The following is a 13,077-nucleotide window of genomic DNA, read 5'->3' as shown; positions in this document are numbered from 1 at the left end:
AGATGTAGATGCCTATGTATCTTTACAAATCTGGTCCTTAGTTTTTCTGTGCCTCAAGAGCCCCAGCAAAGGGGGGTTGTGAGGATAAATCCAGGAAAGATTGTGAAGTGCTCAGATACTTTGGTAATGGGGCCAGAGAAGTACCATAGAATAGACAGAGAGATTCCCAGCTCTGACACTGACATGCTGTTTGGTCTTGGGCTCTGTGTCTGTTTCCCATAGTGGAAAACAGGAAGAAACCCATGTTTCCCACAACAGGATTGTGAAGCAACATTTGTTAGAGTTTGTGAAGTGCTCTGAAAATCTCTGATGGAAGCAGCTGTTTTTTAATGTAGCCCTTTTTCCTAGTTCCGGCTTTCAACAAACTGCAGTGTCTTTATTCAGAGCCAGCAGTGTTAGCATCCAAGTTGTGCTAAGGATTGAAGCGCCCAGAGTATGAAGCTCACATGGCACCATAGCTTACCTCTCCTTACCTTGATCGCGTTAATGTAGGTGGTAAATAACAGCTCACAATCCACAGGCCAGTCACTTGAAATCCAGACCTGTTCACAACGGGAAAAGACTGCAACTTGTTTTGGGGGGCACTAATAACGAGACTAAATTGGCGTGGCCTGAGAGCGTCTGCTGACTCTGGCCTGTTTACCACGTCTAGCCCTGGCTCTAGACCCAGCCTCCCGAACCTGTGTGTCCTGTCGAGTCTGTCTCCCTATCAGTCCCATTACTGAGCTTGGAAACGGCGGGGTAAGAGTGCAGTGTCAGTCATAACTGTGTCACAGACATGCTGGCCTTGGATTTCATCAAATCCCAAAGTCAGCCAAACCCACTCAGCTAGAAAACCACACTGTTGTTAGCAAGGGCGCCTGTACTTTTTAATTCTCTCTCTCTTCTGTATACGTTTGTTTTTGCTTATGAGTTTCATTGCACTTGCTTCCATTACACCTGTCAGCCTTTGAATAATGAGCAAGCCAGCTTGAGGAGAGTGGGTTTTAGGGCTCGACTGGCTCGCAATCCACACTAAATCGACAGTAAAAAGGCACTTTGTTGTGCAGTCAGTCCAAGAGCCTGAGCCTGCACCATTATAGTTACAGGAGATTTTCCATTGCTTTGAATGGAAGCAGGATCGAGCCCGAAAGGTTCCAAGCCTGATTTGGATTTCACCTAAGTGTAACTAACCCCATTGGAATCAATGTAAGAGTGATCCTAGCTGGACAATGGGTTCTGGACTGATCAGGTTTCTGAGGCACTCTAGGAAGCGTTCCATCGGGATTTTTGCATTTACTGCTGTGTAGCTCTAAGGAACTGAGTTTCCTTGACACAGCTCCTTTTCTGATGTTTTTAAACCTTGCTGTGTGGGGGTGAACGTATCCCCACCTTCCCTCCCCTGAAGCGGCGGGAAAATACCTGCCCTGAAGCAAGCTGCCATGGCTGAAAGGTGAGGCTGAGAGCTGGGACTCACAAAGGAGTAGTGTTTGGGCTATGGCAGAGGCCCTGGGTTCATGGAGGAAAGCACACTGCCTGGACCCTGGCCTGAGAGGACTTTTGCACCTGGGCTGAACAGCACAGACGTTAAGAGACACAACATTTAGCTTGCTTTGGACTCACTGGGCTGACGTTATGGTGCTGACTCCCGGTGAGCCAGAGGTATTTGCTGCAAGTTAACCCTTCCAGCCATCTAGAGGAAACCTTGTTTGACATCTGCAACTGTGTCGTGCCTGGCTATGTGAAGCCCAAAGTCTGCTGAACCCTGACAGCCCCAGGCCCTGACATAACTCTCCATACTCCTTGGCACACATAGACCCACACTGACAGTACCCTAACGCACCATCACCAGTTTGCTGTCTTGTATCGTAGGCCCTACAAACGCTAATGAAGAGAATACCATGGATTGCCCAGGGTGACAGTTTTGAAATAGGACCATTCTCACTTCCCATTTGCTTTCCTCTTTCCAGTGGCAACATCCGTGTTCCAGTTGCAAGCCTGCGGGCATCCTGTTTTCCTCTGCTTTATACCCCCATCCTTTCTAATACCTCCATCATGATCATCGTCCTTCTGGCCAGGGGTTAAGGTGATTTTCTCGTCCAAGTACATCAGTGATTTTGCTTTTATTCAGCTGATGGGTTGGTATTAGGGCTAATTTACATGAACATTTGGTCCGCAGCAAGCTGGTGTGTAAATCTACTCTGTACTGCTCGTTGTGCTCTGAGTGTCTGTGTGAGCTACTGGGCAGGAACAGGTCCCTGTGCGCAATGATCTACCCCCGTTTTGAAGCAGCGTAGATCAAAGCACGAGGGAACTGTTTGGGCACATCAGCAGGATGCACACAGACACTTAGTGCGCAACAGGCTGGTGTGAGGGAGTTTTACACTCCAGCTTGCCACGAACTAAGCGTTCGTGTAGACAAGCACTCTTTGCCTTTAAGGGACTGAATCGGTGGGCTCCGCAGCTTTCTGCTTTGAGGATCACGACAACCAGGATGGAGAATCCGATCTTACTGCTTAGCCACTGAGACAGCCCTGACCTAGTCCTTTTAAAGAGAAATGTACAAAGTCAGAGAGCTGTTAAGATGTACATTAAGCCTCATACAGTAGATAGTGTGGCAAACAAAATTTGCTGCATACTGCATGTGTCCATACACCTGCTCTGGGAATAGACTGCCAGGATGTGAAGTGATAGAATTAGTTATATTTAACTGGGGGAATAGTAGAACAAAGAGCACTGAATAATTATTACAGACTTGTATTAACTAAGCCAGGGAAAACTATCATTTGTGCCTCAGTTTACCTCTCCTGCTAGATTAAAGCCTCAGACAACTTGGGCTGGGTTTTGTTTTGTTTGGAGCCATCGGTATAGATTTTACATTTCGTTAAACTTGTGTAAATCCATAGTAACTCCTTGGAAGTTGTTGAATCAGGGTGAGATCAAAATTGGCCCCAATGGCTCTATAATGAAACGAGATGCTGTCTATGATTTACAGGTAGTATGCAGTATTGTTGTACCCGTGTCGGTCCCAGGATATCAGAGACAAGGTGAGAGAGTTAATATCTTTTATTGGACAAAGTTGTGTTGGTGAGAGAGAAAAGCTTTCGAGCTCCACAGAGCTCTTTTATTCATAACTTTGCTAGACACTAAAAATCATGGACTGAATAGAGACACTGCCTTTATGTCTATTACAATAATCTATAACCCACTAACAACCCCCACCAACTGCTCCCCCCCACACACTTCCTTTCCTCCTTATGACGGGAGGGGTGTTAACAGGCCACTTCACCTTGAATGGTTCCTAGAAACATGTATTAACTACTTATGCTAAACAATCTGTTCCACCTTATCTTTAGCGGTGACACTCTGATTAAGTTTCCCAGACCTGAAGATGAACTTTGTGTAAGCTCGAAAGCTTGTCTCTCACCAATAGAAGTTGGTCCAATAAAAAGTATCACCTCACCCACTTTGCCTCTCTATGGTTTACAAAGTCAGTCTTCTAAATTTCTCTAGTATGCTTAGCCAGGCAGTAGCATCAGGATATAATATTCATGCTATCCTTGTTAGTTATTGGTAGAAACCTATACCATGAAGTGCTATTAATAAGGCAGTTATATTTACAGTATGTTTAATAGTAAATCCATGCCTTCAGTTTTGTTTTGTTTTAACGTGTGTATCTGTAATTGAAACTACTCTATCCTTCTTTTTTGTTTTAGGAAGGAGATGTTTGGCCAAATTCCACAGCTGAAATTAATGTGATCTTTAAGCCCCGAGAAGCCAAAGTCTATCACAGAACCATCTACTGTGACATCTCAGGTACAGCATTCCTAACGGCACAATAAGCATAACATACTAATGTGTTTGGTTTTCATGTCGTGGGATTGCCAACACTAGCCCTGGTGTGAGGCTTTTCTGGTGGTGCTAAGCTACCCCAGAGGCAAGGCTTCAGGATGCAATGTCTGAAGTCACTAAATACACTGAGATCATCTAGGTCAAAATAAGGTCTGTCATTGTGTTATATGGACCACATAATATAGTAGCTTTCACTCAGATTTTCAGACAGTTACAAACTTGGCCTGTGGCTCCCAATCATTGCCTTGACTATGGCTCATATGGCATGACTGCATACATGGCAGGGCCCCGTCCTAAAGTCTGTTGCCATGCAGCCAAGCAGCAGCCCCTCTCCCTAGGCAGTCTTGCAGAGCCTTACGGAATTGACTGGCACGTGTGTCAGTACTAGCAGGACCAAGTCCTGTAATCCTAATGCTTCTCTCCCTGCATGTGGGTGGAGAGGAGAAAAAGTGAGTCTAGATCAGGGGTGGACAAACTACGGCCCGCGGGCCAGATCCGGCCCGTCAGAGCTTTGGATCCGGCCCGCGGGATTGCCACCCCTGAGATGCTACAGGCCCCGCACTGCTCCGTGAAGCAGCCGGCACCATGTCCCTGCGGCCCCTGGCACCGCCCCCCGCAGCTCCCATTGGCCGGGAACGGGAAACCGTGGCCAATGGGAGCTTTGGGGGAGGTACCCGCAGGCAAGGGCAGCGCGTGGAGCCCTCTGCCCCCCCTCCTCCAGGGGCCGCAGGGACATGGTGCTGGCTGCTTCTGGGAGTGGTGCGGCATGGGGGCAGGGCAGGCAGGGAGCCTGTCTTAGCCCCACTGCACACTGCTGCCACCCCAGAGCCGCTCCAGGTAAGCAGCGCCGGGCCGGAGCCTGAACCCCGAACCCCTCCTGCACCCCAACTCCCTGAGCCCCCTACCGCACCCCAACCCCTGCCCTGAGCCCCCTCCTGCACCCCAACCCCCTTCCCTGAGCCCCCTGCCACTCCCCCACACCCCAACTCTGTGCCCTGAGCCCCCCTGCACCCCGAACCCCTCCTGCACCCCAAACCCCATCTCCCTGAGCCCCCTGCCACACCGCAACCCCCTGCCCTGAGCCACCCTGCACCCCAAACCCCTCCTACACCCCAACTCCTTGCCCTGAGCCCCCTGCCACACCCCGCACCTTCCCGCACCCAATTCCCTGCCCTGAGCCTCCTTGTAGACCCTGCACCCCTCCTGCACCCCAACCCCTTGCCCTGAGCCCCTTCCTGCACACCACACTCCCTCCCGCACCCCCTGCCCCAGCCCTACATTCATGGCCCTGCATGCAATTTCCCCACGAACAATTTCCCTCGGGCCAAAAAGTTTGCCCACGCCTGCTCTAGATGCATGCAGCCCCCTAGGGACTGAGTGCAATGCTTTCCAGGCCCAGTGCAGTGGAGGCTACCCAGCATTTGCAGTTGAGAGCCACCTGTGTCCTGCTCCCTTTGACTGTATGCACATCTCAGCAGAGACTGGCATGGAAGCATCTTCTGATAGGAGTGACTGATTCACTGTCCCTGCCTGTTACCCCTTGTGGAGACAGCCATTAAACTCTGCTGTCTGAAACCAGCATGAAACATTCCTGGAACTGGGCAGTTCCTCTTGGGCTTGTTGCCTGTCCTGCTCAGCTTGCTGTAAGGCACTCCTCTTGAACTGGAGGCTGTGGAGGGGTCAGTGGAACACTGTGGGTTTCCTAGTGGAGTATTTCCCTGTCTGTGGGTTTCTGAGATGGAGGGAACATCAGGCCCTTGAATTGATCTGTTGGCAGTCAAACTCCCGCTGAGCTGCTGGATAGTATAATCTGTGGTCTGTGCACAGTCATTTGTTGACTTCCATAAGGCTTTAAGCTAAAGGATACAAATGTCATGCAAGTACTTTTTACTTACATAGTAATTGCATAGGGTTTACTTGGCAAACATCACCTCCAGTAATTAAAGAGGGCTTCTGTCTTCCCATCCACCAGCTGCAAGGGTTGGTCTTCATTCCTCAGCCCTACTGAAGGAAAGATTTGTTTGAAAAGCCCTTGCCAAGGAATCCCACGTTCGACATGCTGCTCCTTAGCCTGGGCATCTAGGTCTCCCACCAGTGGAGTATTACTCAGCTTTCTACCGGAGTCCCCCGGTGTGCTGCAAAGGGATTCCACAGGCTTTTTCCTTGCTGACATCTGGAACAAAATACGGCAGTCAGGGAAGAGCCTTAACAAATGAGCAGATTGCAGAGAGAAAGGAGAAAAGCCGCTGCATGATGCAAGCTATTTACAGGCGGGGGAAATCCACCCAGTTAGACTGACAGTAATAGCAGAACTAGAACTCAGCAAATAATTGCGGTGATTAAGAGGAGGGATGGTCTTGTGGTTAAGGCTCTGGATTGGGACTTGGGAGATCTTTGTTCTTCCACAGCTTCCCTGTGTGAGCTCAGGCAAGTCACTTACTCTTTCTGTGCCCCAGCAGTCCATCTGAAAAATGGCAATAACAAACCTTCCTTTGTCTTAACTATGTAGATGATAAGATCTTCAGGGCAGGGACTGTCACAATGGGGTTCTGATCTTGGCTGAGGTCTCCAGGGGTAACTATAATGCAAATAATAATCTTTAATCAATTATTCAATGAATTTTGCATCTTATTCTAGTTCACAAATTTCTCATGTGTATTGAGTACCATTCACAAATTTCCTCAGTGAATAATGCACAGAGTGCTTGCAAGCAGCTCATTAGGAATCTTTGCAGTTCTTACTTTATTAGGCCCTGATCTTGCAGAAGAATTATGCAGGCAAATCCCTGCACCTCCGTGAGTGGGGCTCTGCATAGGTCCACTTGCACAGAGGCCTTGGGTCATTACTCTGTGTCTTTCTGTCTCTGGATCAGGTGATTGCATAACAAGCCAATACAGCATAGCTTGCAAATTTGACAGTTAAGGAGAGAGGCCATTTGAAATTTGCTTTTGGCAAATATTTGAGCTCAGAATAAGCTTTTCTAGGTATACATGCTAGTAAAACTTAAGCTCTGAGTGTTTGTAGAAAACAAACATGGAAGAGCTGAGAACAGTCCAATTAAAATTCACTTTCAGATTTGACTGAGTATGTACAGAGATTTCTTCCACTTTTCCATTAGCTCAGCACAGCACATATCCGGGTTCTGTACCCTGTGAGGTAAGTCAGGAGGTATTAGGAAAGGAAGTAGCCTTTTCATAGGTAAGATTGCATCCAGCTTCCATTGTAAAGCCCTATTTGAGCCCCCCTTGTAGGACTGAGCCCTAAATTAGATCATATTGGCTCAGTACGGAAAAGCTCCATTGCATTCTTGAGTCTAGTGCCAGTTGCTCCTTTAATTTAATAATCTGGCGCTACGCCCATCCCGTTTATTCGCACTGTAAAGAATAGCTACAATGAAAGTTATAAAGAAACCACAAAATACTGTTGTTCCATAAACAATATTTTTTTATTTAAAAACCAGGTTAAATTTGTTAAATGACCACAGTCTCCTTGCCTTGCCTTGTCATTTATAAAACCCAAGGACTTAAAAGCAAGGAAGTGACCATTTAAGGTCACTATAAATCTTATGCCCACACCGACCTGGATTAACCAATGTGTCCGCTATTCACTTGCACAGGGCTTCCATCTCAGGGGACCCCCCCAACAACCAGCAAAATACTCCAAAACTGAACAGCGCTGTGGCTCCTTGCATCAGAGCGCAACACCACTCACTCAAGTTTGGGCCAGCCCCCTCCCCACCCTGCCCCTGTCAGGACGGAGGGAGGAGTGGCTGTGCCAAACCTGAGTGGTACAAGAGCATGGGAGTGCGGCGCAGGCAGCAGGAGTGAACGGAGCTGGCTGGCCAGGACTGGGAGGATCCGCCCTAGCCTGGGATGGGAGCAGAGCATTGAGCTGGGGGCAGGGGGCGCTGGTGAGTGCTTAGGAAGGTCCCAGAGATGGTGGGGGTGGGGGTAAGGGTGAGCTGTAGGTGGGCTATGGGGTGAGGGGTTGGGAGTGAATGGGAGATGGTGGGGGGAGTTGTGGAGGATGTGTGGGAGTGGGGAATGTTGGGGGAATAGAGGTGGGGGGCCAGGGTGTTGGGGGTGAGTGGGGGATGTTGGAGGCTGTGGCCAGTGACATTAAGGTGTTGGGAGCTGTGGTGAGCGGGATGTATGTCAGCACTACTGGGATGTGTGTGAGGGTGGTCAGGATAGGTGGGGCTGGTAGAGGGTTGATGGTGTATATGTGGGGTGGGAGGGGGATTCAGAGGGCTGTGGGGGATCTGAGGGAGATTCAGGGGGCTGTGTGTGGAGCAAGAGGGGCATTCAGGGGGCTGTGGGGTGTGTGAGGGGCATTCACGGGGAAGTGGGGGGGCGGGAGGGACATTCAGGGGGCTGTGGGTGGTGTGAGGGGCATTCAGGGGGAAGTGGAGGCAGGAGGGGCATTCAGGGGGCTGTGCATGGAGCAAGAGGGGCATTCGGGGTGTGTGAGGGGCTTTCAGGGACTCTGTGTGGGTTGAAGAGAGAGGGGTATTCTGGGCCGGTATGGGACTGGGGTGCTTGGTTGTCTAGTTTAGGGAAGATGGGGGACCTAATTTCCATAGTGCACAGGCCCCCACAATTCTGTAACGGGGCCTGTGCCTACATATTATTCCCATCAAATTCAAATGGCTATAGGGCAATTCACTAGCATGCATGGAGTCCAAGTAGGATTCTGACAATGCTGGCAGCCAATTCTATAGTAAACTAACTAAAGATTTATTAGCTAAGAAAAAAGAATTGCAGTTATTGAGAGATTAAAGCAGGTAAAATATAACAATAGATAAATGACAGTTTGTAACTCCAAGTGGTGGCAATGATGTAATAAACTGCCAGTTTCCCAAAAGTCTTTCAGGGCTACTTAGAATAATTCTGGGAATCTCTGTCTTCTCGTTCAGTTATTCTGTCCTGTTAGAATCCAAACAGTCCAGAGACACAGGATCTTTCTTTGAATCGTATTTATAGTCTCTTCACACAGAAAGCAAGCTGAGAGTATTTCTATTAACATGGCCTTTTCCTTTGATGATGGTGAGTGAGGAAAGCACTTAGACCTTTGACTATATATATATAATGACCACTTGCTGTGAAATTAGCATTTCTTTTAATTTATAATAGCAAGTCCTTCATTAGCTTTTCACAAGATTTCTTTGATGGGTAATTTAGTTACAAGGGTGTTTACCATGTAAATGTTTGCTATTACATTATGACAGGAACAGATAAGCAAAAACAATACCAGTAGCATTCCACTAGTTTTCATGAAGTTTAAAACATCTGAATACACACTTATACATCTAACCATTACTTTGATCTACACAAGTGAATTAACCTAAATACACCCTAGCATGCCCTAGTCAGCCAGGGTCACACTGGGCTTAGATGGGACTGACCCAGTCTGGCAATTCCTATGTTTTGTTTATTGAAAATTGGATCTTCTTCACAGGCCGTGAGACCCGGCTCCCCCTGCGCATCAAAGGGGAAGGGATGGGTCCCAAGCTGCTCTTCAGCTTCGACCAGCTAGATATTGGAAAGGTCTTTGTTGGGTCAACACACAGTTATGAGGTAAGCAGATAGGGCAGTGCTGATAGGCCCATGGCATGTGAACTACAGAGTCTGACTGCTTCCTATACAGCCAAAGGTGAGCTAATCCTACAGAGTATGGAGACTCCTGAACCCCAGAGCTTTTGTTAACTGGGTCATTTTGATTTGAGAGTGGCTGGGTGTCCTGAGCACAAGCTCAGAATGAGCAAACCCTGGGCTTCATCTACCTTTGAATGGTGTGTATGTTCCCACTGCCTACTTCTAGGGACGCATTTCTCCTCGCTGTATCCTTAGTGCAGGGTGTCTACGTCTGATGTGTTTTATGGCTTGAGCAGCACTTTATGCACTAAAATAGCATAAGGACATAGCTAATCCTCTGCAAAAAGACTCCGGTGACTTCAGTAGACTTTGGTTCAGGCCTTAAATGCAATGCACCTTTGTGCTATGGCTGTTAAGAAGACACAGTGTCCAGGTCTACACTACAAAGTTTTGTTGGCCTAGCCATGTTGGTCAGGGTGTAAAAATCCATGCCTATAGCTGACGTAGTTCTGCCGGCAAACCCCCTAGTGTAGATGCAACTGTGCTGATAGAAGAGTTCTTCTGTCAGCATTGCTGATGTTGTTAGGGGAGGTGGTGGTACTATGTAGGCAGAAGAACTCCTCCTGTCAGCGTACATGGTGTCTATGCTAGAGGGCTATGCTGACAGGTTTTGTACAATAGACAATGGCTAGTAGCTGGAACAAGCTTGCTGCATGTGAACTCAATTTTGTGGAAGTCCATTCAAACAACCCTCAATTCAGTACATCCTACAGCTTCCTGAGGTTAAGGGAAATGCCACCTGATCTATTGACTGCAAATTACCACTTGCAGATGACTCTGAATGCTGTCCATTGCCCATCAATCTCTTCCCACCCCTTGCTCTCTTTGCAATGAGGACTTTAGGAATCAATCTGAAAGAGTTAAGAGTTTCTGCAAGTGAAGCAAATATTAGCAATGGCATCAAATATGAGCAAAAATGAAAAACACAGCAACCTAAAGAGGTATTAAATGAGGCAATGCATCATGTTGGACATTTTTGAAAGCCCTGCTGTGGCGGGGAAGGACATGCTTAAGGTGTTTCTTCACAGAAATATTTTGTACTCTGTGCATTTTTAATGCTGATGCCTTATTGCTTCTCTCTCTATCAATTTATTATTTTCCTTACCTGAGACAAATTTAAACAACTAGATGTTGCCCTTAGTCAGTGTTGTTCTTGGCAGCTACACAGTGAGTAAACTTCAACTTAGGGGTAGCTTATATTAGGACCTGGTGTAACTAAGCAGTAAAATACATGAGAGTGTGTATGATTATTTTTATTCTTTCCTCAATGAGGAAGAGGAGGGTGTGCAACTATTCTTTGCAGCAGTACAGAATTTTAAAAAAACAAGTCACATTTTCATGCTTCTCCCTCAGTTTCTTTGCTAGATTCTACAAGGACAAAAGGGAGCGAGAGATTGTAAAACAGATGAAATGTGTCTGTGGAAATGGCAGGAAGTCACCCTGCAGCACTGAAGAAATTTATAATTTTGCCTAAGGCAAAATGTATCAGTGAAACAATGTGTTTGACAGTAGTGGGGACTTTTTGACCAGTATAAAGGGTATGATCTGGAGAGAAGCTGAGGCCTGCATCTCTTATTCAAGACAATGGGATTTGTGGGTGCCCAGCAATTTACAGAATCCAGCCCCAAACTTACAATGTGTCACAAACAATTGGGAAAGTCTTAGATTGTGCTTGTGAATATTTATGAGATTAAAACTGTTTGGAACAGGTCGTGCTGGTATTTGCCCTCCTTGTTCACTGGCCTTTATAGTTTAGCTAAGACAGAGCTGATCCAACAAGATAAAGGAAAATAAAAAAGGTCTGTATTGAACCAATACTTTTGGATACTTCTGAAATTAGCAATACCCGGGTTTCTGAGTACTACTTAGCTTTATACAATAAACAGCAGATGCCCTCTTCACATAAAAAGAAAGGTGTCCAGCAAAATAAGATAAGTAGGTTAATAAAAATGAACTCATAATGTTTTGCATTTCTGTACTATAGAAGCTTTCACCTGAGGACCCCAAAGTGCTTTTCAAAGAAGGGATAAACAACCATTTAATAAATACAAGACTAGTCCCCAGAAAAGGATGTTTGAAAAATGTGTCTATCTAGCTATCTAATCATGACAAGGTCATATTTTTTCTATTTGCAATCTGGTTTATGCTCCCAGTTCTAAACAAGTACAGTGGGCATTAGCAGTGTGATAACCCCGTCCACCCAAGCCTGCAAGGTGCCAGGTTCCCTCAGCTTACTGGCTATAGGGGGAGTGGAATGCATTCAGCATGTTGCAGGATTGGCACCATCGGGAGCAATATGATTGTATGATGTTTCATCAGAAACAATGTGACTGTTCTTTGCTGCTCTTGGGGACTTTTCTGAAAGCCCAGATATCTGTGTTCAGTATCTATCTTGTACTGCACATTCAGTTACAGTGGAGGATATTCTGCTCTCCGTTGCACTGGTGTAAATTCAGAGCAACTCTCTTGATTTATTTGGAACTATTGCAGATTTAATTGAGTGCAGAATTTAGCCCAGTGTATTTCCCTTGGCTTCCGACAGGCAACGTCTCGTCACTTCTCCCTTTTCAGATGTTAATCATTTAATTAGAAAACAAATCAATTCAATCTGTGAGAAGTAAAGGTTCCTTGTATGTTTCCATTCCTTCCCTTTTACTGCTGCAGGCAATCCTGTGTAACAAAGGAGCCATTGATGCCCTCTTTAACTTGATTCCTCCATCTACTGCACTGGGCGCCTGTTTTACCCTTGACCCCAAAGAGGGCATCATTCTGCCAGGTGGACTTCAAGCCATCCAGATCTCCTTCAGTTCCACCATCCTGGGGGAGTTCACAGAGGAGTTTAAATTCAGTGTGAACGGAGCCCCCGAGCCTGTGAACTTAACTATTAGGTAAGCTGGGCTATAATGAGTATTCATTAATAATTGGCATTTCTGTAGCATCTTTCATCTTAGGACAGTTTTGATCCTCAGCACCCCTGTGAGGTAGAGTATGAATCCTCATTTTACAGCTGGAGATACTGAGAAGAGCAGAGATTTGTCCAAGGTCACATCATAAGGAACCAGTGTCAGAGCCAAGACTAGAACCCATGATTCCTTATCCCCTGCTCTAACCATTTAGACTCCATTGTCTCCCGACTGTGTGCAGCATTCATATGATGAAATGTAATGCTCTGTGAGAGGGGAAAAGTTCCTGCAAGCAAGGACCCCAGTCTCCTACATTTTCTGCTCATAACTAAACCAGGAAGTTACTGGTCCTCAATAAACCAGCAATAGCTGGGGCTTCCTTAAAGATCAGGCCAATCAGTATTTTTGATTTCAGAATAATCTGTTTGCATAGACTTCTGCAATGTGATAACTCCCTTCTGAGACCATTACCTGGCCTCATGCAGAGAGCTGCAAAAAGGGTACTAGTGCTTTTAGTATGATTGCTCATTCTGGAGAACTGCTTGAGGGAGGATTGTACAGGAAATAGTCTGGCCAGGGAGAACTGGGGTAGCTCATAAACTCTTAGATTTCTAATAGTTGCAAGGCCTGTTCCGTTGGAAGTGCACAGTGTCCCAGCTGTAGTTCTGCAGGGGTTAGGAGATGGAGGA

The 13,077-nt window shown here is 46.6% G+C and overlaps 1 protein-coding gene across 1 annotated transcript in view; it reads left to right on the top strand.

The window, feature by feature from the left end:
• The window catches only part of HYDIN (HYDIN axonemal central pair apparatus protein), a 383,856-nt gene that overhangs the window by 77,969 nt on the left and 292,810 nt on the right, over positions 1-13,077 (top strand). The window contains 3 exon segments of the mRNA XM_065416810.1: positions 3,696-3,795; positions 9,289-9,407; positions 12,150-12,373. Of these exon segments, the coding sequence (XP_065272882.1) occupies positions 3,696-3,795; positions 9,289-9,407; positions 12,150-12,373 (443 nt within the window).

This window comes from Emys orbicularis, chromosome 14, assembly GCF_028017835.1.
Source record: "Emys orbicularis isolate rEmyOrb1 chromosome 14, rEmyOrb1.hap1, whole genome shotgun sequence".
Classification (NCBI taxonomy): domain Eukaryota; kingdom Metazoa; phylum Chordata; order Testudines; family Emydidae; genus Emys; species Emys orbicularis.
Note: the sequence above shows the minus strand (reverse complement) of the source record. Positions and strands in the feature narration are given on the sequence as shown.